This window comes from Strongylocentrotus purpuratus, unplaced genomic scaffold (genome assembly GCF_000002235.5).
Source record: "Strongylocentrotus purpuratus isolate Spur 01 unplaced genomic scaffold, Spur_5.0 spur5_scaffold_1, whole genome shotgun sequence".
NCBI lineage: Eukaryota > Metazoa > Echinodermata > Echinoidea > Camarodonta > Strongylocentrotidae > Strongylocentrotus > Strongylocentrotus purpuratus.
This window is the reverse complement of record NW_022145594.1, coordinates 4,213,745-4,238,936: the sequence shown is the minus strand read 5'-3', so window position 1 is coordinate 4,238,936 and position 25,192 is coordinate 4,213,745. Positions and strand designations below refer to the sequence as shown.

The following is a 25,192-nucleotide window of genomic DNA, read 5'->3' as shown; positions in this document are numbered from 1 at the left end:
TGAGGAGCGGGCAATGTTCCGCTCCGGCAAAGTTCACCACCGCTCCAACAACGACCAGTCAAAGTTTGGCACCGCTAGACGCAAGTTCGTGGACGCTTTGGTCCGCTAGGCTAACGCAGAAATCTTGAACGCTGGACCACCGCTGCTTCGCCAGCTTTGCCCGGGCGGTGATTAAACGTTGCACAAACTTTGGTGGAGCGGTTGTAAGCGTTTTACGAGCGGACACGGGATTGCTGGAACGGTGTCGGGCGTTGAAGCAGCGATCCATTGCGGTGATGAACTTTGGTTTGGCGTTGGTATGGAGGTGTCGGAGCGGGACCAACGCTCGCTACCGCTCGCTACCGTTAAACAAACGCTAAAGCAACGCCGGCTTCAGCGGTGCACCGCTAAGGCAACGCCCTCGTTTTCCATTTTATTCCCATTTTGTGAGCGGTGACGAGCGTTGTCGAAATTTGGCCCCCTCTCCCTACCGTTCAAGGAACGCTCCAGCAAAGTTCTGGCGGTGAGACCGGGCCTTTAGAGCCGAACTGCGATTGATATTATTTCGGCACATGTATGCAGTGGCGTACGCAGGATTTTTTCAAGGGAGGGGTTTTAAAATCGGGCCCAAAATTTGCTCCCGAAAATTTGAAAATCGCGCCGGCCGAAAAGTCGCTCAGCGGGGGAAGGGGGGGGGGGGGGGGGGGGGGGGAGGGGTCAGCGGATATTTTTTTTTTTTTTAGTCCCAAAAAAAATCGCAACGACTCACAGCCAGCCGCTGAATAAGCTGGGGCTGGGGGGTAAGAGGACACTTTTTTTTTTTTTTTTGGTCTCGAAATTTGAAAATTTGACATTATATTCCGTTGGGGGGGATTAAGGTCACCGTTTTGGGGTCAGCCATTGACATAACTTTTTTTCACAAAAAAACATACACAAAACATACACATAAAAAAAATCAAGGGGGGTTTAACCCCAACCCTCCATCACATCAAGAACATGAAATCTTCTTGATAATACAAAATATAAATGATTTTAATCAACATTTTATGTCTTTTAAAATAACTTGTACAAACTATTTCCATAGATGCTAACGGCTTTCGTAAATTATTAAGTACAACTTAAAGATAATTTCAACTTAGAATCTTTGTGAAACACCCCCCTTTGCTCTGTATTTGAGCTGCAAATATAGCACAACGCTTTAAATATGACATGAATACATTTCTTCACTAGAGGACAATTAAAAGAATCAACACAAGGAGGTTTAACCATTCTTAAAGACAAAGCGTTTTTTATCTTTTTTCTTTGTAAATGATGCCTAAGAAATATGCAGAATGAGAAAATTAGCGTTCAAATAAAATTATACAATCAACATGTGAAATGATGTAAAGTTGAATGAATAAAATCGCTTTGAAAATGGGCACATTCCTTGAATAAAACCTTACTGCGGCTTTGGAGCTTCATGACAAATGTAAGATAGGAAGTTATTCATAAGGTTGGTGATTGTTACAGCATTGGGATGAACGTTGTCTTTAAAATTCTGAGCTATGGTCATATCCCACGCGTCAATAAAAGCCAGTTCTGGAGAATCCTTCAACACTTCCCTCAACGCTAGGTCCAACGTTCTAATATACCACTCGCTGTTGTGTAACTGATAAAGGAGCTTTGCATGTGCTCGGGTGTTTGCGCTCTTGAAGACTACCAATGTTTGAGGACTTCTTTTGTGTAGTCTCTGAACAGCCGCTTTGATATCTCTCATTCTCTCTTCGTACATCTCTAATGGATATGTCGTGTAGTGTGTTCCAACACAAATAAGGATTACTGATCTTGAGTCTACCTTGAGATCGTCTAATTCATTGACAATGTAATTGATTGTCTCCTTGCGTATAAAGCCCGATGGACGAACAGGAAAGCCGTGAAATTTGAAATTTATTGATATGTTAAACTTAGCACCCTTAGCATATAGAGGCCCAGCTAAACGTTCACTTTTATCTTTCGGGGAATTCCCAACTATCTCAGGTTTGTACCTATTTGCGAACTCGAGGTATAATTGTCTAGAAGTTGAGTCGCCGAAAATATGAACTGCTCTGTTATGCAGGCACTGTAAGACAACTGTTTTGGTAAATCGACGGAGTTTGCATTGATCTGAAAACCAGATGTTCTTGCTATAGAAGCCCGAAGGAGAAGGGTTGTGTAAGTGTTGTCCTGGTCTGCAGGAAGGTAGAGAATCCTGATAGGCAAACACGCTCTTTTTCCAGCCTGTATAGTTTCCAAAGTAAGAAAATGAGTTGAAAATGTCTTCAACCAATGTTGAAGGTAAAAGGTAATAATTGTAGGACAATTACCCCCGACCGACCCCCTCTCGGATGATTAACCGTAGGATAATAAGCCCGGGAAAATTAACCCAAGGACAAAAAACCTCAGCTAATTACCCCCTAGGACAATCAAACCTGGGAAAATTTCTCTATGATAATTACCCCCAGGACAATAATCCCTGGACAATTACCTCTAGGAAAATTAACCCTAGGACAGTTACCCCCGGGACGATCACCCCTAGGACGATCACCCCAGGACTTTACCCCCCGGAACGACTACCATCTAGGACCATCACCCGGGACAATTGTCCCGGGAATAGTTACCCCAGGACAATTACCCTGAGGACAACCACCCCAAGTCAATCACCAGGGGGCAATTACCCTCATTATCTTAACCTAATGACAATTACCCGCCATGGAAATTACCCTTAGGAGGAAGTTGTCCTTCTACAGATATTGATCTAAATGGCACTAGACCTTCATGGACATAAACATACTCGAAAGGTAACTTATGGAGGATGTAGACTCGGTGCCTTTTAAAGAGTGGAACTTACAAGGGCGTATCCAGGATATTTTAAGGGGAGGTGTTTTTTTGCCAAATTCGTGAGAAAATATTTAGCCGCGAGTCAGCTAGAAAGAAGGTTCGGTTGTCACTTTCGATGATCTGAGTCCAACTGTGGACTTTTACCTATAAACAGTGTCTATACATCTTCATTCAGAATAGTATAATATAGAATATTTAGGAGCGCTAAAAACCATAGCACTTACAAATACAAATACATGAAACGGGGGAAAAATGTACAGTCTGACAGGAACGAGATCACATATATAGTCCGTTTTTGGAATGTAATTTAATACATAATTATGCCTAGTTACAAACCAAGTATTCCCAACATAGCATCCACAAATCTTGATAATTTCTGACACATAACAATACAAATATGACCAATGACAGCCTGTCGTTAGGTAATTCTGACATAAATTTGAATAGATTTGGATAATACTTTCTTTTGCTACTTTGTGACATGCCTAAATAGATAAATTGAAACACATGTAATCAATGTTTATAACACAGCATGCAGAATTGGGCCTTTTTCTGGCCACTGTTTTAAATAAAGCATGTGCCTGAGACAGGTTCCTAGTCATCTACTGACAATGTCAACTATTCATGAATTCAACCATTTTTTTCTTACAATGACCAATATATCATTCCACTGACAAACCGAATTCGGAAAGGTTGATGGCCAACAAACTTTGGCCAGTAGTGGTTATGACCAATGACCAATTTTCCAACAATGTACGAGTAAGATACATTTGTTATCTTGACTTGATTTAGGTTCGAATGTAATCTTTTTTTAGCGAGCATTTGAGTGTGATATATTACAATACAAGGGTTTGATTGAAATTTAGATGAAAAGTTCTAGTCGGATTCAAAATAAAGAAATAAAATGAAATAATTAAAATTAAGATTTAATTGGTTAGTGATGAGATTTTATATTTGTTGGGGTCCGTACTTACTGTCAAAATCACCGATGACATTTACTGGAAGCGGGTGGTTGACTATGGGCAGCTTATGGCTATAGAAAATAGGAGAAAATCATGTCATCTTCATTCAGAATAGTATAATATAGAATATTTAGGAGCGCCAAAAACCATAGCGCTTACAAATACAAATACATGAAACGAGGAAAAAATGTACGGTCTGACAGGAAAGAGATCACATAGATCACTGAGGAAAAGATAAGTTTACATGTGTCGGTTGTTGAGCGAAGATTACGAGATGGTGTATATAATGATAACGTCATATACATGACATTTCTTCACGGTTTCATAGATGTATGAATTCAGATTTTTTTTGCTCATTGGTCTACATATAGTAAAGATGACCTTCATCTGCCCATGCGCAGATTAAATATATACGATCTGGCTTGTTAGAGCACTCAACACGTCAAAATCAGTTACTGCCCCAACATGACGCACATATCCATCCCTGGAATTGCTCAAGGCGTCTAAACAAATATTTTCAATTCAAAAGCTCCAAAGTAAATCAAACAAAATATATATAAAGTCAATAAACTAAATGTTTGTTGAATGCTAGGAAGGAAGTTATTTGCAACCATCAACCATACAGTGGTTTTAGGTAGGGCCTTGAATGTTTCAAGAGAATCGGCTGTTTGAAGAAGGAAAAAAAGGGTAACCGGAGCTGCTAATGCAAATGCTCTATCCCCATTCTTATTTTTGTTAAATACACACCCCCACCCTACCCGAACACGCACGAGCATACAAAGACACACACATACACACACGTACACGCACACACACACACATATACACGCACACACACACACACATATATATATATATATATATATATATATATATATATATATATATAAGAATACAACAATAGTCCAGCGGCGGGTGATGAAAAATAGACAAGTAGATAAGATATAATGAAAGAAGAAGACAAAAGTATACAACTAGAAGGTGTGAACTAGAGAAGATACATGCGAAATATTGAGAGAATAAAAGGCTACTTTATATACATGCCGAGGGTGTCGTACGTTTGATAACCCAATGGCACCGTAAAGAGTTGTTATTGATAGAATACCTTACTTACACTTTGAATATTTTTTGTTCTTCCTTGCTGATGGCCTCCACTGTGTATTTCTCGCATAACTTGTGATCTGACGTGTACAGCTTCCAGTCATCACACGACAATTTTTTATTAGAGGGAGCTACACAGAACCAAGGATATCCTGTTCTTCCATCCGTGAAGTTACAGAGAGATTGCTAATTAGGTGGGGAAGCAATATATACATAATTTTATTTGTTTATTTGTTATGTGAGCCCTTGGTTTTTTTATATTTGTCAAAGAAATGTTAAAGATTAGGCATGGGCTTTAGTGCCACTTTATACAGAAAACCCTATTTAAGACAACATATTCACAATTGTCCATTTTATCACTGTTGCTAATATCACCACCATAATCAAGGGTGTCGATTTGTATCCGTGGTTGGGGGGGGGGGGATGATGCCAAAATATTTTCGGCAATGGATCAAAGCAATTAAGAGGTAGAAGCGTGTGGCAAGTAGCACCCCTCCCAAGCGCGTAGCCAGGATTTCATTTTAGGGGGCGGTAGTGAGCACGCGAAGCGCGGTCGCTAGGGGGTTGCGTGCAGGGAGGGGGAGTCCCCCCCCCCCCCCCCCCCTCGAAGCGCTGAAGCTTTGACGTTTCACTAAATTATTAGAGAAAGAAGACGATTCGTTGGACAGTTCTCGACTCTTAATCCTTGTTTGAATCAAGTTCACCTTCATCCGCGCATAGCGCGGAAGCTCTGACGTTTCATTAGATTATTAAAGACAGAAGACGATTCGATGTACCATTCTCAACTCTTAATCCTTGCTTGAATCAAGTTCCCCTTCCTCCGCGCATAGCGCGGAAGCTCTGACGTTACATCAGCTTATTAAAGAAAGAAGACGATTCGATGTATCATTCTCGACTATTAAAGGGATCGTTTAACAATGTTAAATCTGAGATACACGGCCCTACGTGTTATCAGTGTCTGTGATATGGTGTAATATTGAAGCCCTGCAAAAATTGCGCTTCAAAATGATCAAGAAGTGCCTCCAAAAAGTAAAATATCTTTGGGTGACCGGTTTTACCATACTCGTTTTCCCCAATAGACTGTAGTGTTATGAAAACCGTCAGGCGAACGGTTTTCAAAATTTGTAATTCCAATCATAAATATCTTGATAATCAGACAGGCGATCGGCTTGTAAAAGTCATGGGGTTCCTGACTGACCTAAAGGTTTATAATTATTATTGCATCATGAGCTAAATCCTGAATTTTGTTTCAGAATCTGAGACAAAGTTACCGGATCCCTTTAATCCTTGTCTGAATTCATTTTCGCCCATTCCTGCGCGTAGCGCGGAAGCTTTCACATTAGAGAAAGAAGACGATTTGTTGTATCGTGTCTTTCATGAACTCAGTTTCCCCCCTACCGCGCGAAGCGCGGAAGCTTTAACGTTTCAATAAATTATTACTCTTAATCCTTGTCTATATTCATTTTCGCCCATTCCGCGCCTAGCGCGGAAGCTTTCACGTTTCATTAAATTATTCGTAAAACAAGACTCTTTGTTGTATCGTGTACTTTGACGTTTCATTTGATTATTACGCTTAATCCACGTCTGAATTCAGTTGCCCCCTAACAGCTTTGCCCTTTTTACTGAATTATTAGAGAAAGAAGACGATTCTTTCACATTAGAGAAAGAAGACGATTTGTTGTATCGTGTCTTTCATGAACTCAGTTTCCCCCCCTACCGCGCGAAGCGCGGAAGCTTTAACGTTTCAATAAATTATTACTCTTAATCCTTGTCTATATTCATTTTCGCCCATTCCGCGCCTAGCGCGGAAGCTTTCACGTTTCATTAAATTATTCGTAAAACAAGACTCTTTGTTGTATCGTGTACTTTGACGTTTCATTTGATTATTACGCTTAATCCACGTCTGAATTCAGTTGCCCCCTAACAGCTTTGCCCTTTTTACTGAATTATTAGAGAAAGAAGACGATTCGTTGTACTGTTCTCTATATTTTATCCTTTCCTGAATTCAGTTTCCCCACTGAAAATAAATTGTGTTACAAATAAGTTGTGACATAATAATCTTTCTCCAAAAAAAAAAAAAAAAAAAAATGGAAATATCAGGACATAAAATGAGTTAAAAAAAACAAAAATAAAGATACAATGACGTGAATTTTAAAAAGGGTGAACGGAAACAACATAACAACTAGAGAACTATTTTATAAGTCATACTAATGTCCGAAAATCTTTCTCCTTGTCTCCGATCTCATCACGAAATCGTCACAGAGTTCATCTATGTTTACACTGTCCAGGATTGTCTGATGTGCATTGCAGATTGCTACTTTTGCGCTTCGCGCTTAACATTTAGCTCGTTGCTTTTTGACGCTGCGTCTTTGCATTTGGCGCACTGCATTTCTATGATGCTGATTGAACAAATTGAATAAATTCATCAATTCCTGATGAAGCCGTATGAGCGAGAATTCAATTTATTCTTGTCTCATATGCGGTTGTCTTATTTACTTCGTATATATGTATGTATTATGAAAATGAGATAGCAAAATGTGTATATTGATGGTCATCTTGCGAGTAATAACCATTAACTACTCTCATCGGGCTCTCATCCTTAATTTCTCTCTTCATTTTTATTGGGGGGATATATCCCCCCCCCCCATCCCCCCCCCCCCCCCGGGATCGACACCCATGACAATAATATATAATTCACTAGTGGTATATTAATTAGAGAGGTAAAAGACAGGTTTGACGTTACATGTATCTCATGTATCATGGGCGTAAATCCTTACGTAATACCTATTGTTCAGGGGGGATGAATGAATAGATCATCCCCCCTGAACAATTGGTATTACGTAAGTATTTACGCCCATGTCATGTATACTCACATTTTGTATAGCTTTTGGAAGGCACATGACATCTTCAAAGTCATTGACCCCCGAGTCAGATGTCCTAAAGTAACGTCCTGTATAGATTGATTTACCAGGCTCAACAACTCGAATCCTCTGCAGGACCCGAACCGCTTCACTTGGATGGACCAACGTCACAATCACTGCAACCTTCCCAGGCCATCGCAAAGTCACATTAGCAATGTAGGTACCATTTCCTAGGTCCTTTGTGACGTCAATGCTCCAAGATGACTGTGTTTCTGCAGTGTATAGTTTGACCCGGAAGTAGTCACCTCCACAAGTCTTGACGACGTTGTATATGTCCCTTGCAGTAATACGGATCTGTATGGTTTCATTGACTTGATATGATGTCTTCGGGTTTATGATATCTGCTGAAGAGTACACGTTGCTCGTAAACGCAATCGATTGAGATGACGAGTTTGATGGTGTATCATTTTCGGGGCTGAACTCCTTGGTCAGAGATAAACGAGAAGTGGCCTGGAAAGACTGATAACAAGATTGCCGTGCTCACCTATTTGATACGGTGGGGGATGGGATTCTGGCATAACGTCAAGATAACCCTTTCTAAATATGAGATGAATTGACCATTAATTTACGTGTACAATTCCTTTATTTAACAGAAATGTTAAGATACTTCATCTTTGCGGCTGCAATGTTTATTAAACATCAAAGACGGACATTTTACAAATTCATGGCTTGCCAATTTACAGTTTAAGTCTCGTGGAAAATAAATATACAATCGCAAAAGATATAAATGAGATAATGATAAACGGTATAGCTCTTTAACAAAGCTTGCCATAATTGCAACGCCCTCCAATTCCGACAAGGAGAGTGGAGGTGGGGAGGGGGACGATGGGGAACTTTGATAAGCTGCGTATCTCTATCCGTTATCATTCATAGAGGTATCCAGTAGTTTAAGGTGGTTTAAATGTATATACCAGTTCTGGTCATGCGATTGCATCGTGAAAGAAACGTTGTAGAATCGATCAGAAAATGTTGTTCATCTAGCATAAGTATTGGTGTGTACTGCAAGGTTCTGGAATCATCAAAAGGATTATAAATTTGGCCCAGTCTTGGTAAAGCTACAAGAAGTGTACACAGAAAGATGTAAATGGGACTACGCGATATCTATCCAGGCCGAATCGATATGATAATTTACCAATATATCAATTAGTTGGCGGTTTCCCGGCAAAATTTGTATCATCACGTATGAGTCAAAACATATTCTTTCACATGATTGGTAATAAGAGCTTCCATTTCATTTTTTGAGAGGGGGCGTTTCCAGAACACTTGAATGGACATACAATGGTCGTAGAGGTCGTCGATACCCGATATGCCGGTACTTTAATATCTACATTACTTCTCGGCATCCAATGGTAGCAAGCCAAAGTCGGTGTAACTTGGTTAGCATTGTGAGCGTCTGTAAAATGTCTTCTGGCTGGAAAGTGCTTTCCATTGTACTGCACTGCATGGAGAATGCGCATAAGTAATTGTGTGCGGGCGAGCCTGACTACGATTACTGGGGTAGTAATATACCCTTAAAAAACTTTTAAAGGCCCCACTGTACTAGTTGTAGCTACTTGTTCCTTTCTATATAGAAAACAATGCCTAATCGGTGACCATTGGTCCCCTATGATCCTCTTTTTCTTATGTTTATTGAGGGTATATAGCCACCTGTCAGTGACCTTCCTGGGTGGTCTAATCCCTCCTAGCCAAACTAGTACAGATGGCCTTTATTACGCGTATTATGTATAAACACATATTATTATGATTATTATGTTTTGCTTTATTTTCATTTTTCATAATATTACCATTCTATACACGTATATTTACCCGGGCACGGATTCTTTTCTCATGATATTACCATTCACACACGTACCTTATGTTTTGGAGGAGGTTTAAAGCCCGGGCGTGGTAACCACTGCTCAGATTGCTGGAGAATCCCGAGGGAAATTGTGAAGAATATCGCCACCAGAAAGCGAATAAGGACCGACATATATTTATTCGATGCCATTGTACGTGGCATAGAATATCTGCACAAAAAAAAAAAACGAACGGTTGTTATTTATATGAACCGGACATCAAGTCCAAGTTAATTGTTGTCAACCCTCAGGAAAATGCCGCGGGAGACACTCTACATGGAATCTACATGTGTTTCTATACCATATTTCTGTATAAGATAAGGTATATCCTATCTCGTCCCATCCGCTGGCCAAAAAAATGAAAAGTTTAAATTCCAGCGGCATTTGAAAGATAATACTAATTTAGAACTTCCCTTAAAAAAGGGGGCTTGAAAAAGGGGGCTTGAAAAAGTGAGAAAATAACGACTATTAGTGGTCGAATCAACTTAAGTGCTACCAAGTCAGTAAGTAATAGTCTGATTTTCAGACCATTGTACCGAATGGTCATACGTGTTGTGTTGCGTAAAGATTCAATTAGTCTTATTTTGGCCATTACAAGAAGAGGATTATTGATGTAGACAAATGCTCATGTACCCTTTGTAATAATAATAATAATACTCAGTTTTTATATAGCGCTTATTAGAATCACTAAGCGCTTCCAAACTTGGAGATTATTACCCCGGCTTTAGCTGTGCTGCCATTGCGGCGCTCTAGCATTTCAAGGAATTAATTCCTCAGCTCATTGTATGGATGTAATACCACCAAAGAGGAAAAAAGGCCGGTCAGTCACTGAATAGTGTCTGACAGTGAAGTCTAGCAAGTAGCAGCTTTCCTGGCATAATTTGAATATTAATACACTGCTAACGTTTAAATTTCACAGATAGGACAGACATGACATATTCATAATTCCTGCAAAGTTCTACAGAATTTGATGTTGGCTAGTCGATGTTATGAGTTGACGGGGTGCGACGCTGTAGGGGGATACTTATTTGGCACTGGATAGGGTACACTGCTAAAAGTGATGAAGCAGAAGATTCGACGCCCTTTGGACTCAGTTGGAAATGTTGATGCAGCATGGTCATATGTCATCACGCAATCTAATCAAGTATTTGCTGCATGTTTATGAACAGTCAACAGCCAGTTCAACGTCAGAGGCTCTTATCAACGTGTGGCTATCAAGGGTAGGACAAATAGGAGCTACAAATACCCCCAAACATTGCCTCACTACCTCAAACTACTGAAGCGTTTCATGTGTAGAAAAAATGATAAGATAGCTCATCTGCAATCGTGTGTGTGAAGGCACTCCTTACAGTCATGAACTCACTTCGAACACATTTGTTTTGAATTTTTTTGCAGAATTAAGTGTTAAATGACGCCCTCTTTCGCATGGAATATTTTAGGGTTCCCCTACACTTTAGAGTGCCTTTAAAAGAATTTCAGGATTTTGAAGCAAAATTATAAACGGATATAGTCCTGCATACCGATTGGTAGTTCGTAATTTTTAGATTCATTTAAAGAATACATTACCTCAAAATACAAATAAGGTTTCTTAACGCCGTCACTAAAAACGGGAATTTATCCTCGTATGCCACCTCATATCTATGGGACAGAGAACATGACATTCAAGCGTGTTTTCTTCGAGTATTAAATAACAAAATAAAATGAATGTGCATCTGAATTATGTCACATGATAATTTAATATTAGAAATTGGCATTTGGCCATCGTGTTGAACTATGCATTGAATTGAAACCATTTTGTTGTGAACGGATTATTTCGAGTCTGCAATATACTTTTCATTTTTGAAATAATTTATAATAGAAACTCTAATATTATCAAAGTCAAGCAAATTTTTCTTTATTTTGCACGTATACACCATCTAATGCACCACAATCAGTATACAATTCAATGCATAATTATTTGAACCTCTTAAACCAAATAGTTTATCTTGTATTAAAAATATTATTCTATTTCCGGTTCCAGTATATAGTGTTCCTGCCTATCCCAAATATGTTTAACATGCGCAAAGTCACATGGCAGATGTATAACTGTTTTTCGCTCTGTTCATTACAAAATGTACATTCTTCTTTTGGTACTATATTAATTTTAAACAGTAAATCATTCGTATATAATGTACGCTACAAAATCTTAAACTGAAACCATCGTAAGCCCACATCAACGGTACAGTTAAATCCAATGGAACAATATGTTTCCCGGCATTTGAAAGATAATACTAATTTAGAACTTCCATAAAAAATAAGGGGGCTTGAAAATGTCTTTAAGTGGGAAAATAACGACTATTAGTTGTCCAATCGACTTATTAAAGTAATAATCTGATTTTCAGACCATTGTACCGAATGGTCGTACGTTTTTGTGCTGCGCAAATATTTAATCAGTTTAATTTTGGCCATTACACGAAGTGGGTTTTTGACGTTAAAAAATGCTCATGTACCCTTTACAGCTCATTTTATGTACGTTATTACCAAAGAAGAAAAAACAACCAGTCAGTCACTCAATAGTGTATGACAGTGAAGTTTAGCAAGTAAACGGGTTTCCTTGCATAATTTGAATATTAGGACACTGGTAACGTTTAAAAAGTGGAGAAAAAGTGTGACATTCAAATAGTACAGTTTGAAGTGCAGATCTTTTTGAGAACCTAAGTTAAAAAGCCATTAAAGGTAAAGACCAGTTATGGTCATGCGATTGCATTGTGAAAGAAACGTTGTGGAATCGATCACAAAAGGTTGATCATCTAGCATCTAGCAATCTGCAAGGTTCTGGAATCATCAAAATGATAAGAAATTTGGCCCATTCTTCGTAAAGTTACAAGCACTATACACAGAAAGATGTATATGGGACTACCCTATATCTCTCACAGACCATGAGAGAAACAAATTTGCAAAAAAGGCAAATTTTGTATCATCATGTATTAGTCAAAACATATTCTTTCACATGATTGGTAATGAGAGCTTCCATTTTATTTTTTGAAATTGGGGCGTTTCCAATACTGGTCTTTACCTTTAACATTAATTTCTAATTCACCATTTAATGCTCATACCTTGCTAATCTTCTCCCAGTTAAATCTAATAGATTGAATATTGCAATATGTATTTTTATTGTGTTCTAGTGGCTTATAACCATTATCTAATTACATACAAATTTGATTCAAAATTAACATACATAAATATAGTCCACGTAATGTTGCAGAATACCATCTGCCAAAAGTCAGAACTAATATTTCAAAGAATACTATTTTTTTTTTTACAAAGGTCCACATCTCTGGAGCACAAATCCGAAGCATCTAAAGAATCAACCTTCCATAAATAGTTTTAAACGTTCCTTTCGATCTTCTTTATTGAATTCTTACTCAGTAAGTTGAATATTATATTTGATTTATGACGTATATATTTGTATATATTTTGTTCTGTAATATGTCTTCCTTTTCCTTTCTGTCGTTTCCACCTGCATTCTTTTTCTTCTTAATGTGCCTTTTTTGTTGACCCCTTATTCGATACAAATTTGATTTCTGAATTTATTTCCTTGTTAATGTTATTGTATTTTTATTATTATATGTAATGTTACCCTTCTACCCTGTATTTATTTATTCCAAATGAAAAATGGAATAAATAATGATAGCTAGTTCTTATATAGCGCTTTTCCTGACCGAAGGCCCTATCAAAGCGCTTTATGGAATACCTATTTAGTCTGATTTCTGTCCGGTGATACGCATTGTGATGTATACATCTTTATTTATAAATCAATTAAATTGACTCACACATGTGAAGGAATTTTATTTTTAATAAATTTGCTGTTGTCTTGATTATAAGAAATTATTATTGTTCAGTGTGGCATGTTTTACTGTCATTTTTTTCTCAGACACTTTCCAGATTTGTTAAATGCCTCCGACCGCTAAAAGGCACCGGAGGCATGACCTTATTCTTTTGGAAATGCGAAGGCATACAAATCGACTTGAGTTCATCCCACCTCCTTGAACAATCAACATCCCATTGTATTGTGGCTGAGAAAGATTCACACAATGTCTTTAATGATCCCATATAAGATTTCAACAACCATGTTTTGGCAACTTGTTTCAAAACAACTGCTCTAAACAATCGAATATGTTTAAACACATCTGTTTAGTGTTTAAAACAATTGTTTTGAATTATTTTTGTTTTAAGCAACTGGAATGCACTACCCCCCTGAAATAAAAACAATGAATACAATGCTATCCTTTAAAAGAGCGGTGAAAAAGTTTCTTATTGCTCATTATCTATAAATCCACCAACAAAATAAGTTCTCCTCGTTTACCCATCGTTACAAAACTCGATAATTTTCTGTACTGTTTACTTTTTTTGCTTCCAATCATTGAAATCATTTAAGCGCTTAGAGACATATTTTGTGATAAGCGCTATACAAATGTTGTTAATTATTATTATTATTATTAATTAAGGTTGATTATAACCTTCCATGACCTGGTTTGAATAAACGTATGAATAAAGAGTGGCCTACTTGGGATACTGAATAAACACTGTCTTCTATACAAACATTTCAAGGCTCTGACTCGCAGGCCCAGGTTTAAAACCAGCTGGCTGATCTTACTTTCACATTCTTACTGTCCGAACCTAGCGAGTCTTCTCATTCTATTGTATCCCTAGTTGGCCACTCAGTATTCAAATTTGCATTTTCTTTTCTTGTTTAAAATCTTTATATATCAATTTTAAATCCAACTACCACATAAGTCCGTGAATATTGATGTGCATCCCCTCTTTCTTTTCTCTTCTTTTTTCTGTCTTTCCCCCTTTTACCAATATTTTGTTCCTCTATATTTTTATTATTATGTATCCTTTGAGGGTAGTCATACTATTAAGCTTTGCTTATTTTGTCAACCCTCTTGCTTGATGTTCTCGATTAGTTACACCCAGCCTTACTTTATTCTACATATATTCTTTTGTCATGTGTAAATTTGCAATATTTGTTTGTTATATATTTGTAAAAATGCAAAAGAAAAAGAAAATCAAACAGAAATAAATAAATCAAATCAAATCAAATCAAACTGTGTGTTTAAACAACTTCATTAAAAAACCTAGATGTTTAAAAGCTATTGTTTTAATGAACTGATTACAATTTTAAACAACAGGCTGTTCAAAGTTTAAACAACTTTGGTTGCTTAACAGTTTAAATAATATTTGTTAGAGTGACCGGCTTAAACAGCGTTGCTTAATTTTTTTAACAGTTGTTTAAAATATTTTTTATTGTGTACGAGGCCTGCACTGCTGACACGATCGTCTGTGTGCACACGTTATTTGTTATGAAGGTTGCATGTTTACAGTGATATCGCCTTGCCAAAATTTGATAGTAGACCCATTTTTTAAAACCAGAAATACACAGGTTTTTTGTTCGTGACGTTATAACGATGCAGCGCTATTCAAGTATTCAAGTATTCACAATGGTACAAAATACACTCGGCTACGCCTCGTGAATAACCCACTCACAACCCCCCCCCCCCCCCTCCCCCAACTCCGTGATCGGAGGGATACCATGCGTGTTACCAAAATGTCCGGTAAAGGGGTACTTTTCACGCACCAAAGTCCGGCTCGTAGTACACAAAAGCCCGTTTTATACACCGGACCTAGGGTTGTTTTCAAAAGGAGGGAACATGTATGCGTACCCTAAATAACACTGAGTGGGGGTGATTTCAACACGATCAGCAATTTTGATCCGGTTTACATGGGAACTGGTAAACGAAAGGTTCCCTCAAAATGTTGTAGACACTTTGAAAATTTTGTGGATAGATTAAATTGGATTGAAATTTGGAGAGTGAGAAATGGGATGAAAAATCAATTTACTTACAGACAGACCAATCCTTTTATATTGCAAAGTCGACTTGATTATTGGTTTGTATCCGAAAAAATTAGATGAAATAATATCAAAATGCAATAAAGTATCATAGCTCCTGATCATTCAGCTGTACAACTAAAGTACTTTAACTTACCTTCGAATGATATCAAGTTCAAGGGATCTTATTGGAAATTTAATAATAGTTTATGTAAAGTTCAACGTGTTAAAGAAAACCGCAATCATTAAACTGAAAGAGGAGTATCAAACAGAAATGGAGAGTAAAAAGAGTTTCATGTGATTTTTTGAAAATGGAAAATCAATAATTATATTGGAAAATATTAAACAGAAAAAAATGAGAATCTAGAAATAGGAATACTCTCCCTTAAAAAAGATCTTTTGAAAACAATAGATAATGAGAAGGTTAAATCTTTAGAACTTAAACGAAGAGAATTAAAAGCCTGCTATGATTATATTAATGAAGGACTTAAAATCATTTTAGAGCATCGTACTATGAAAGAGGAAAAGAAAAATATATTACTTTACCCAATTAATGGAATCAAATAAAAAGAAAAAAACAGTAATAAGAAAACTAATGATAAATGAAGAGAAAATAAGTTTTGATCAGAAAGATATACTTCGAGAAATACACAATTTTTTCAGCAATCTTTATGCGAATCCCACGGTCGATTCCGATTCTAGTGATGTTTTTTTTTTTAAAGATCTACCCAAACTAATTCCAGACTCTAAGGATATTTGTGAAGGGAAAGTTACAGAGAAGAAATGCTTGGCAGTTATGAAAGAAATGAAATGTAATGAAACACCAGGAAACGATGGGTTAGGTGTCGAATTTTATATATCCTTGTGAAGTGAAGTCTAGAAAGTAAACGGGTTTCCTTGCATAATTTAAATATCAGGACACTGCTAACATTCAAATTTCATACATAGGACATACGTGACATGTTCTTAAATCCTGCAAAGTTTTACAGAAATTGACGCTGGCTGCAAACGGGACATAGTACTTTTATTAGTTTAAAGAGAAGGTTGGTTTCTGGAAAAAGTTAACTAATAACTTGTAAGCTTATTCTTCCTTTTCATTCCTTTGTGGAAGAGTAATGATCACCGTAAAATGTTCCCTGATAACTTTTGGAAATCCTTTGTTCTGCGTCAAAACTTTCTAGTTAAAACCAATAGGATGAATCCCAATGGTTAGTGATATGATAGCATTTCCGGGGAACGTCTTTTTTTAGCCTAACCTTGCCATCCTATTGCTTCATTTGATTGACTCAATAGGAACCGTACATCATGTGCTAGGCAAAAATATTCATGATACACACGCACACAGAATCCGATGCGAAAATTTATCAAATAATGCACACAAAAAAATTACAAGTGCAAAGCTATGTTTACTTAAAATGAACGACATTGCGATAAAATCGGGTTGCTCATTGCGACATGCTGGTTAAGTCCAGAATCTGGCCGATTTAATTTTGATCTCCAGCACACCGTACCAAGTAGTAATATATTCAAATATTATATATGCAGCGCAGGATGGCAATGTTAGGTTTAAAAATGACACTTCCGGGGAAGGAGTAGATATACCAAAGAGGTGAAATATTCTTTTTCGTGAAGGGAAATAACCCATTAACATCAATTCCATTCATTACGGACCTCAAAATAAACTTCTCTCCCGTATTACCTTATAGATACAAAGCTACGAACTTTGCAACTCAAAATCATTAATGATTTGATTCCTATTAACGTTTGGTTTTTCCGCATTTACAAAGTTACGGTTATCTATACAGAATGTTCCGTTTGCAAATGGTCAACCGAAACCTTGGTACACGTTTTTCTTTTCCTGTCAAGTAGTTAACACATTCGGGGATGATCTGAGCACCATTATTTGTATACTTTGCCCTCTTATCGGTTGTGATATAATTGTTTGTTCTTGGTATGTATGAGCTTCGAAAATAGAGAAATACCTATTTCTTCGACTTGATCTATGACTTTAAATATTTATTTCAATATGAACATGTTCGAACATGTACAAGGTACATATGATTTCAGTCATAAACATGAATAAATGTAATAAGGTTGTATAAAAGTCTGACTTTTATACAACCTTATTACATTTATTCATGAGAGTAGAAATATTGAAAACTGAAAATAACAGAATATTGTTGATCTAAAAGTATACAATAAAACAGCGGGCATGTTAAAGAACCATTGCTTGAAAGGCACAAGCCCCTAAAACTGAGTTACGTAAATATTGATAGAGTTTGGGGTCGAAATGGGCTAAAACGGTGTAATCAGAAACAAAAAGCGAAAGTTACAAATGTAAGTGAATTCGTAACACAAGTGAGGAAGAGAGTGAGAGGGAGGGAATGAGATATAAATAGAGAGATAGATAGAGGGAGAGAGAGAGAGAGAGAAGGGAGAATTGTAAAGTGAGAGACAGGCTAGAAACTTGAAGATATAGGGGACGGGAGCGAATATAGGATCGTTAGGCACGTGTCTAAAAAAATAATGTAAACAAATTCCGTGGGTATAATTTGACTTTTTATTTTGGGGGTATTGACTTAGCAAATATTTGTTTAAAGCTTATCAACAATAGTGTGGCTAGAATGGATTAGACCACACAGCAAGGTCAATTACAGGTGGCTAGCTCATCAACTCAGCTTTCAAATAACATAAGAAATAGAGGCTCATGGGGGACCAACAGGCACCGATTGGGGAAGTTTTCTATATAGAGGTAGCAAGTAGCTACAAGTAGGACAGTGGGGCTTTAAAGTGTACGTTTAAAATTACAAGATTCTTTCATTTCATTGTTCAGAAAATACAAGTACAGAGAGCCAGAGAAATGTGTTTGGCGCAAATAGGCCTGTTTTCATCAGTCCGGTCAGCCCGAGTTAATGGTAGGTGATAAGAAATTCAGAAATACATTGTCTCGTTAACATTTTACTGTTGCTATACAGTGCGACCAGAAAGAACGAAACCGAGAATTATCGATGTTTTATCATAACTTAATCACAATTATAATTAATAAATGACACATATGTGTAAAGCTTACATCCTCTTTCATATGATGCATATTTTACGCATGAGTGATTAAAAGCAATTTGAAGGAAGGAAACCAAAAAGTCGTTTGGCGGGCGCAAGTTGAGTTATTGCCCTTTCATGTTACACCTCAATCAGGAAAAATGAGCAAGGAATAACAAAGTTCTGTTTGTTTAAAGTGATGCTTGCATTTCCATAATTTGATTTTAAAAGTTCGTATTCAATGGCTGCCTGCCGTAGCAACAAGCAGAATTGACAAAAGACTTAACTCCGTTTCATTGACAATCAGCCATGCTTGAAGTCTTTCGTCTACGTCTGATCGTCAACGAAACGGAGTTAAGTCTTTTGCCAATTCCGTTTGTTGTTACGGCAGGCATGAAAATAATTAGAATATAAAAATAACTTTGTACGGTCTAGATATACTTTCACACGCATGCACACAAAAAAGTTAGACCACACATAGCTGCATTACTATCCTGGCTGTGTATTAAAAGTTGTGCTTTTGATTCTCAACATTTCAAACACCACTGTACAAAACTCAACCAATTTCACTCAAAATCGGTACTTGAGTGAGAATTGGTGACACCTAAATAGCAGTAAAATACAATTTTTTAAACTAACCGATGTTAGAAAGAATAATTAAAAAATTAAAGATTGTAAGTCTACTGTCAAACTAGCCGATCAGCCACATCCGCATGATTGTGTCCATTTATGTATAATAAGTGTGTTGACGATTCATGTGTGCAAATGCTGCCTATTAACAAAAAAAGCAGTGCTAAAGGTCAATAAGCATTAGCATTGACCATTGACTCTCTATACTTTGCTGGAGTGAGTTAGGCTTGCGCTTGGGCCTTTGGAGTCTTATAAATAATAGTTAATACCAAGTGGAAACATGACCACCTCTATTGATTCTAAAATTGTCTAACATCATTGTAAAATACTTGAATTTGTAATTGATGAAATCTGAATGGCAGTACAGTACAACGTATCGTGCAATAAATTTCACTCACGGCCTTGTTACAAAATTACTTTAAATGAAAATTAAATCTTGACTGTTGTCTCTCCTGGCAACTGTCCCAGTTGTATTCATTGTATGCACTTCTGTCTTACTATCAGTGCTGAATCTCCGTGCTCATACATGTAAGATAAGGTGATAAACTGTTTACGGTTAACCTCATACGGTACATGAGTAATATAATGTCTAATGACATATTAAAGTTCGAACAAAAATTATTGGGTGGAAATTATAAATAATAACACTTTGATTCAGCTAATAGTAATGCCACTCAGAAAATAGCTTGGGTAGTCATTTACCACATTATCAAGTCAGCATTATGAAACAGTTATTCAGCTTTCAATCTTTTTAACTAAGATGTTGCAAAATCATTTTTTCCACAATGAAAATTTGTGTATTCCTTTTTTTAGAATCGAAGGGGACTGCACATGTGTTCGAATTGTATATGGGGCATTTCCTGTATTACATGTAAAGCTTGGACCAATAATAAGTTGTTTTCCTGTTTCTCTTTTTGTCTTTAAAAACTTGCTTCAGCCACAAAAACCAACGATGTTCCGAATGAGGCAGAGTAAATAGTGATGAAGGAGCCACCTTCGAAAATATCTGATAACTTTGACCAAGGCAATCAGATGAGCAAATGTGTTCAACCAAGAGTTCGGCATATTCTTCCACTACAGTGTATCATATGTAGAAGAGACAAAACAGCTTATGACACTTTTATAAGGAAAAGAAAGAAGGAGATATTTAACTCTGTGTGAAACAATTTCTGCAGGTAAGCTCAGGGACGGATCCAAGGGGGGCACAGGGGGCACGTGCCCCCCCCCCCGGTAAAAAAAATATGTTAAAATCAGCCCCAAATTCGCCAAAAATGTACTGGCAAACAGGGACGTGCCCCCCCCCCCCCCGAGTCGTTGCGATTTTTTGGGACCCCCCAAAAAATATATGTCCTCTTACCCCCCGTGTGCCCCCCCCCCCGGAAAGAAATTCCTGGATCTGCCCCTGATGTTAGTACGTGCTGCAGAAATGCGCAAAGATGAGAAGGTTCTGATATAGATTCGTAGGAAGGATCCTTTCGCCTTGGAAATGAGATATCACTTTTTTCTCTTTTTTTTGGTCTCGAAATTTGAAAATTTGAAAATTTGATCCGTTGGGGGGGGGGGGAGGGGGTAAGGTCACATTTTTTAGGTCAGCCTTTGGTATAACTTTTTTTTTTAATTAACAAAAACAAAAAACAAAATATTTACCAAGGGGGGGGGGGTTCCTCAAAAATACACATAAAAAATACCAAAGGGGGGTTTACCCCCCCCCCCTCCCTGTGTACGCGCCTGCATGTAGATCCAAATGTGGTAGGGTGGCTGTGTGTGACTAATAGAATTAGCATGGTATGAAATTTAGTTAGAATCTTTTGCTGGTCGTATGATTGGAAACTACTGTATGTTTATGTGACGTTTTCGCTTCATGGAGCTGGTTTCGGGGGGGGGGTGAGGAAAGCTAAGAGGGCGTAAGGGGGTATGGAGCATTTCGTCGCTGTTTTCACGAAGTGACGGTAGTGAAAAAAAATTGCATTCACTTTGCGTTACGATTTTCCTCACTACCGTCACTTCGTGAAAACAAGGACGATTTGTCTAATAATGCCATCCCTTTGGAAAACTTGATAAATACATAAATGCATCTGATTCTATGTTCATACTGATATCAGGTTTTATGAGACTTTTTTCCAATATGTATACATGTATTAATTAAGGTACTAATGAATATACACATGCACATTTTAAATGATTAAACATCAATTCATAACATCACACGTTTTGGAGCATCTTTTATTGAATGGGTTAAAGCTTTGTATACAAATGTAGAAGGTTGTGGTTCAAATAATGGTAAATCTACAGGATATTTTCTGATTACAAGAGGAGTAAGACAGGGAGGTCCCCTTTCTCCCTCTATGTTTATAATTTGTCTAGAAACACTTGCATTACGCATCAGAAATTCAGTAGATATAAGAGGAATAGTAGTAGGTACGAATGAATTAAAGCTGTCTATGTATGCAGACGAATTTTGCTCTTTTTGTTCAGATGTATAATCGCTTAACTCATTATTTGATATTATCCAACAATTTGAGAAATGTTCCAGTTTAACTATAAACCTAAGTAGACAAAAATACTGAAAATTGGATATGTACCAGACGCTGGATTCGACACAGCCTATATTTTGTTAATATTATTAATGTACTTAAAGTAGGGGAGTTTGATGGGGTGCACAATTGCACCCATCTGTAAATAATCGAATAGTCCATGGCGATCATGAATATTCATATTTCTGCTTACCTCGGCAAAATGCTTGCCTATACTAAATGGAAAAATTACGGTGGGGGTTGGCTGAAATGGACATAATAAACCGATCAGAACTGATCTATGATAATTCATGCTTATTATCCTTCGTGTGCCGTACGTATAACTTTACAATTGCTTTGCAAATTGCGTCCAAAGTTCGACTTGTTACACATGTGTTATATAGACAATGGCGAGCTTGCGACCTATTTTGACCAAATTACGGTGGGTTAACTTTCAAAGGTCAATGGGACATGAGAGTTCCAATGAAAGAGCTAGTGTCAACGTACGTCGGGGTGGATGTGCTTTTCGTTTAAACAAAAAATTAATTTTAACGATTTTTTGTGTGTAAAAGCTCATAGGCTAACGTACATGTTAGGCTGCTGGACTCTGCCGATAGGGAACGTTCTCAAATGAGACTAAACGGAGCTATATGAAAGTTTTCTTTCTTTTTTGGACCCGTACAGGTGTGCACGTTTAAACTGAATTTGTTAACGACTTTTTTTTTTGGGGGGGGGGGTAAAAGTCTGTAGGCTAACATGTTAGCCTGCTGTACTCTGACGATAGGGGGTGTTGTCCAATAAGACTATTCGGAGCCATATGCAATTCTTAACTTTTTCTTTGTTTTCTGCTCAAGTTTCAAACGTGGGAACATGTCATTTTTGTTTCAGATACACATTTCCAAATATCTGGCACATTTATAGGTACTTCCCAGTCGGAGACCACGGAATTCAAAAACTAAGCAAGAAAACAGGCCTCGGCCCATGGTCTATTTTTCCTCATTGAGGTGTCATATGAAAGAGCAGAAACTGAACTTTCTAGAAATGTGAATTTTTTTCACGAAATTCAGATACCGCCCGCCAAATGACTTTTTGGTTGCCTTCCTTCAACTTGCTTTTAATCACTCATGCGTAACTTATGCATCATATGAGTTCATCAAATGAAAGAGGATGATCTAGGCTTTACAAATATGTGTCATTTATTAATTATAATTGTGATTAAGTTATGATAAAACATTGATAATTCTCGGTTTCATTTTTTTCTGGGTCGCACTGTATAGGTAAACAGTACATTTTCCGGTGTTGGTGTGGCGGTACGAAGCCTATTTCAGTTAATCCTGTAATTATCTTTTGTCGTTTGAATCTGTTGAACATTATACTGCATTTCACAGAGGAAAGACAAATTAGTCATAAATTGGCAACCATTTTTAATATTATCAACGGTCAGTATGGATGAGAGGTAGTGTTTTACATTTTTCCCACATTTTCTTTGGTCACCTAGGTGCCTGTTCTCTGAGGGAACTTTTCTTCCCGATGAGCATCGTTTGTCTTTGGTTGACTCTCATAATCTTATTTATTCGCTTAATGTTAGTAATCGACAGCTAGTCGTTTGATTGTGAATTTGTTATAATATGTAAGACATGTGTACATTTGACGCCATTTCTAACGTTATTATATGACACATCATAAGTTATGTTGATACTATAAGATGTTGCAGTTGAATGAATTAATAGGCTCAATAAAACATGAAGTACACACACAACATAACAAATGCAATGTGCAAGATGTTGGATGATACAGTACTTATAATCTTTTGTTGGGATGGGAGCTCGGGGGGGGGGCTGTGCAAAGTATGACATGAAAAATAAAAATGAAAAAAAGTTGCTTTTTTTTCTATTCTCTTTGATTGAGATGATGTTTATGGAAAATATATCATAATTTGTACATGGAATGTAAGTTAAATCTATCTGTATATATATATATAATAGATATTTTGATAACTTTCCTGGGGAAACTCGATATCTCTTAGCTGTTCTTCATCGACTCTATTATTACTTTCATGGCTTGATATGTATTTATATATCATTGCATATATTTGTTATTTCTATAGGAAGAAACCTATGTAATTCTTATTGTTTATTGTTTATGATTTATGTAATGAGAAATTTAAATAGTATAAACTGAACGTGACACTGTAATAATGATAAAAATAATGATATTGACGTTAATAATAATGATAATATGAAATAATAATACAAAATAATAATAATAATATATATCCGAATTCTACTCAATCGTACATTTTCAATTGTTGTAAATCAATTTACTTTCTTATATTATTCCACGATGTAAAAACGATATATATCCGTATTTCCATCTGACTACGCCATTGTCGATTTGCTACTGTGTATTATCTATTTTTGTATTTTATTTTCTATTGTATTTTTTTCATGTGCTCTATGTAATGCCTACTAACTGAATTTCCGAATGGACCAATAAAATTAATCTGAATCTGAATCTGAATCTGAATAAACCTGGGAGGAATTAATTCCTTGAAATTCTAGAGCGCCGTATGGCAGCCGTGCTAAAGCCAAGGTAATAATCGGGAGCGCCAGGATGGTCAAATCTGACTGACATGAGCGCTATACAAGAACCCACTATTATTATTATTATTATCCCAGCATGATTTATACATTTCTCGATCGTTACATAAACAAAGAACTATGTGGCATCGTAGTGTCTCAAACATGAAAACGTTTTGACGACCCGTCGTCTCAATGTGCCATGAAATAAGTTAATTCTGTTTTTGCCCAATTCTTCTGAGAGTGCATAGTAGAAGTAGTAGATATAATAATAATGGTATTAGTAGTGGAATCATATATGTGGTCATATATTGGTAGCAGTATATGTATCATCGACAACCGTTGCTGGAGTTGGCCGGCAGCCGTTGCTGTAGTAGCTGGGCCCTACAGCCGAGGTAATGTTACTATTATTTTTAGCAAGCTTCCTTCGTCTCCTTTCAAAATATTTGAAAAATAGTATACACGAGGAAACTAATACTTTCATACAACGTAGGCCTAGCTCAATAGATTTACTCAGATTTGTATACAAAACAACAAATAAGTATTATTTTATACTCACCTTACTCGTCCGATAGTATGCACTTCCGTTCTACTTGGTAATGGGTCAAAATATGAACAGATGCTTATTATAGTCTGGTATACTTAACCGGATGCTTTGCAGGCACTTAATTAAGGTAGCCTCTAATGCGCAGAACAAAGATGGCGTCATCTATTGACAGTAACAGGTTATGATACGGCCACAAGAATTTCAACACGGGGTTCAATTTCGACGAAGAAAATCTGGGAAAGGGACCGCTCATAGTCAGGCACGTAGCCACGGGGGGAGGGGGGGGGGCTGTTACACCCACAAATGTAATAACGCCCACAAATGTAATAACACTTTACCCACAAATGTAATAACACCC

At 37.1% G+C, this 25,192-nt stretch overlaps 1 protein-coding gene across 1 annotated transcript; it reads right to left on the bottom strand.

The window, feature by feature from the left end:
- Positions 1-1,386: 1,386 nt before the first annotated feature.
- LOC105444465 (NXPE family member 3-like) lies at positions 1,387-24,959 on the bottom strand. Its single transcript, XM_030977538.1, has 6 exons — positions 24,847-24,959; positions 9,672-9,825; positions 7,772-8,278; positions 4,912-5,084; positions 3,810-3,868; positions 1,387-2,235 (listed from the first exon to the last, which is right to left on the bottom strand). Exons 2-6 carry the CDS (start codon positions 9,816-9,818, stop codon positions 1,418-1,420), a joined length of 1,704 nt encoding a protein of 567 aa, XP_030833398.1. The 5' UTR covers positions 9,819-9,825; positions 24,847-24,959; the 3' UTR covers positions 1,387-1,417.
- Positions 24,960-25,192: the final 233 nt, after the last annotated feature.

Coding starts and splice junctions, on each gene's coding strand:
- LOC105444465 (XM_030977538.1), bottom strand. CDS start 9,818: ATGCCACGTACAATGGCATCGAATAAATATATGTCGGTCCTTATTCGC. Junction 8,279..9,671: donor AACCTCCTCCAAAACATAAG/GTACGTGTGTGA, acceptor TCTTGTTATCAG/TCTTTCCAGGCCACTTCTCG. Junction 3,869..4,911: donor GAACAAAAAATATTCAAAGT/GTAAGTAAGGTA, acceptor TATTTTCTATAG/CCATAAGCTGCCCATAGTCA.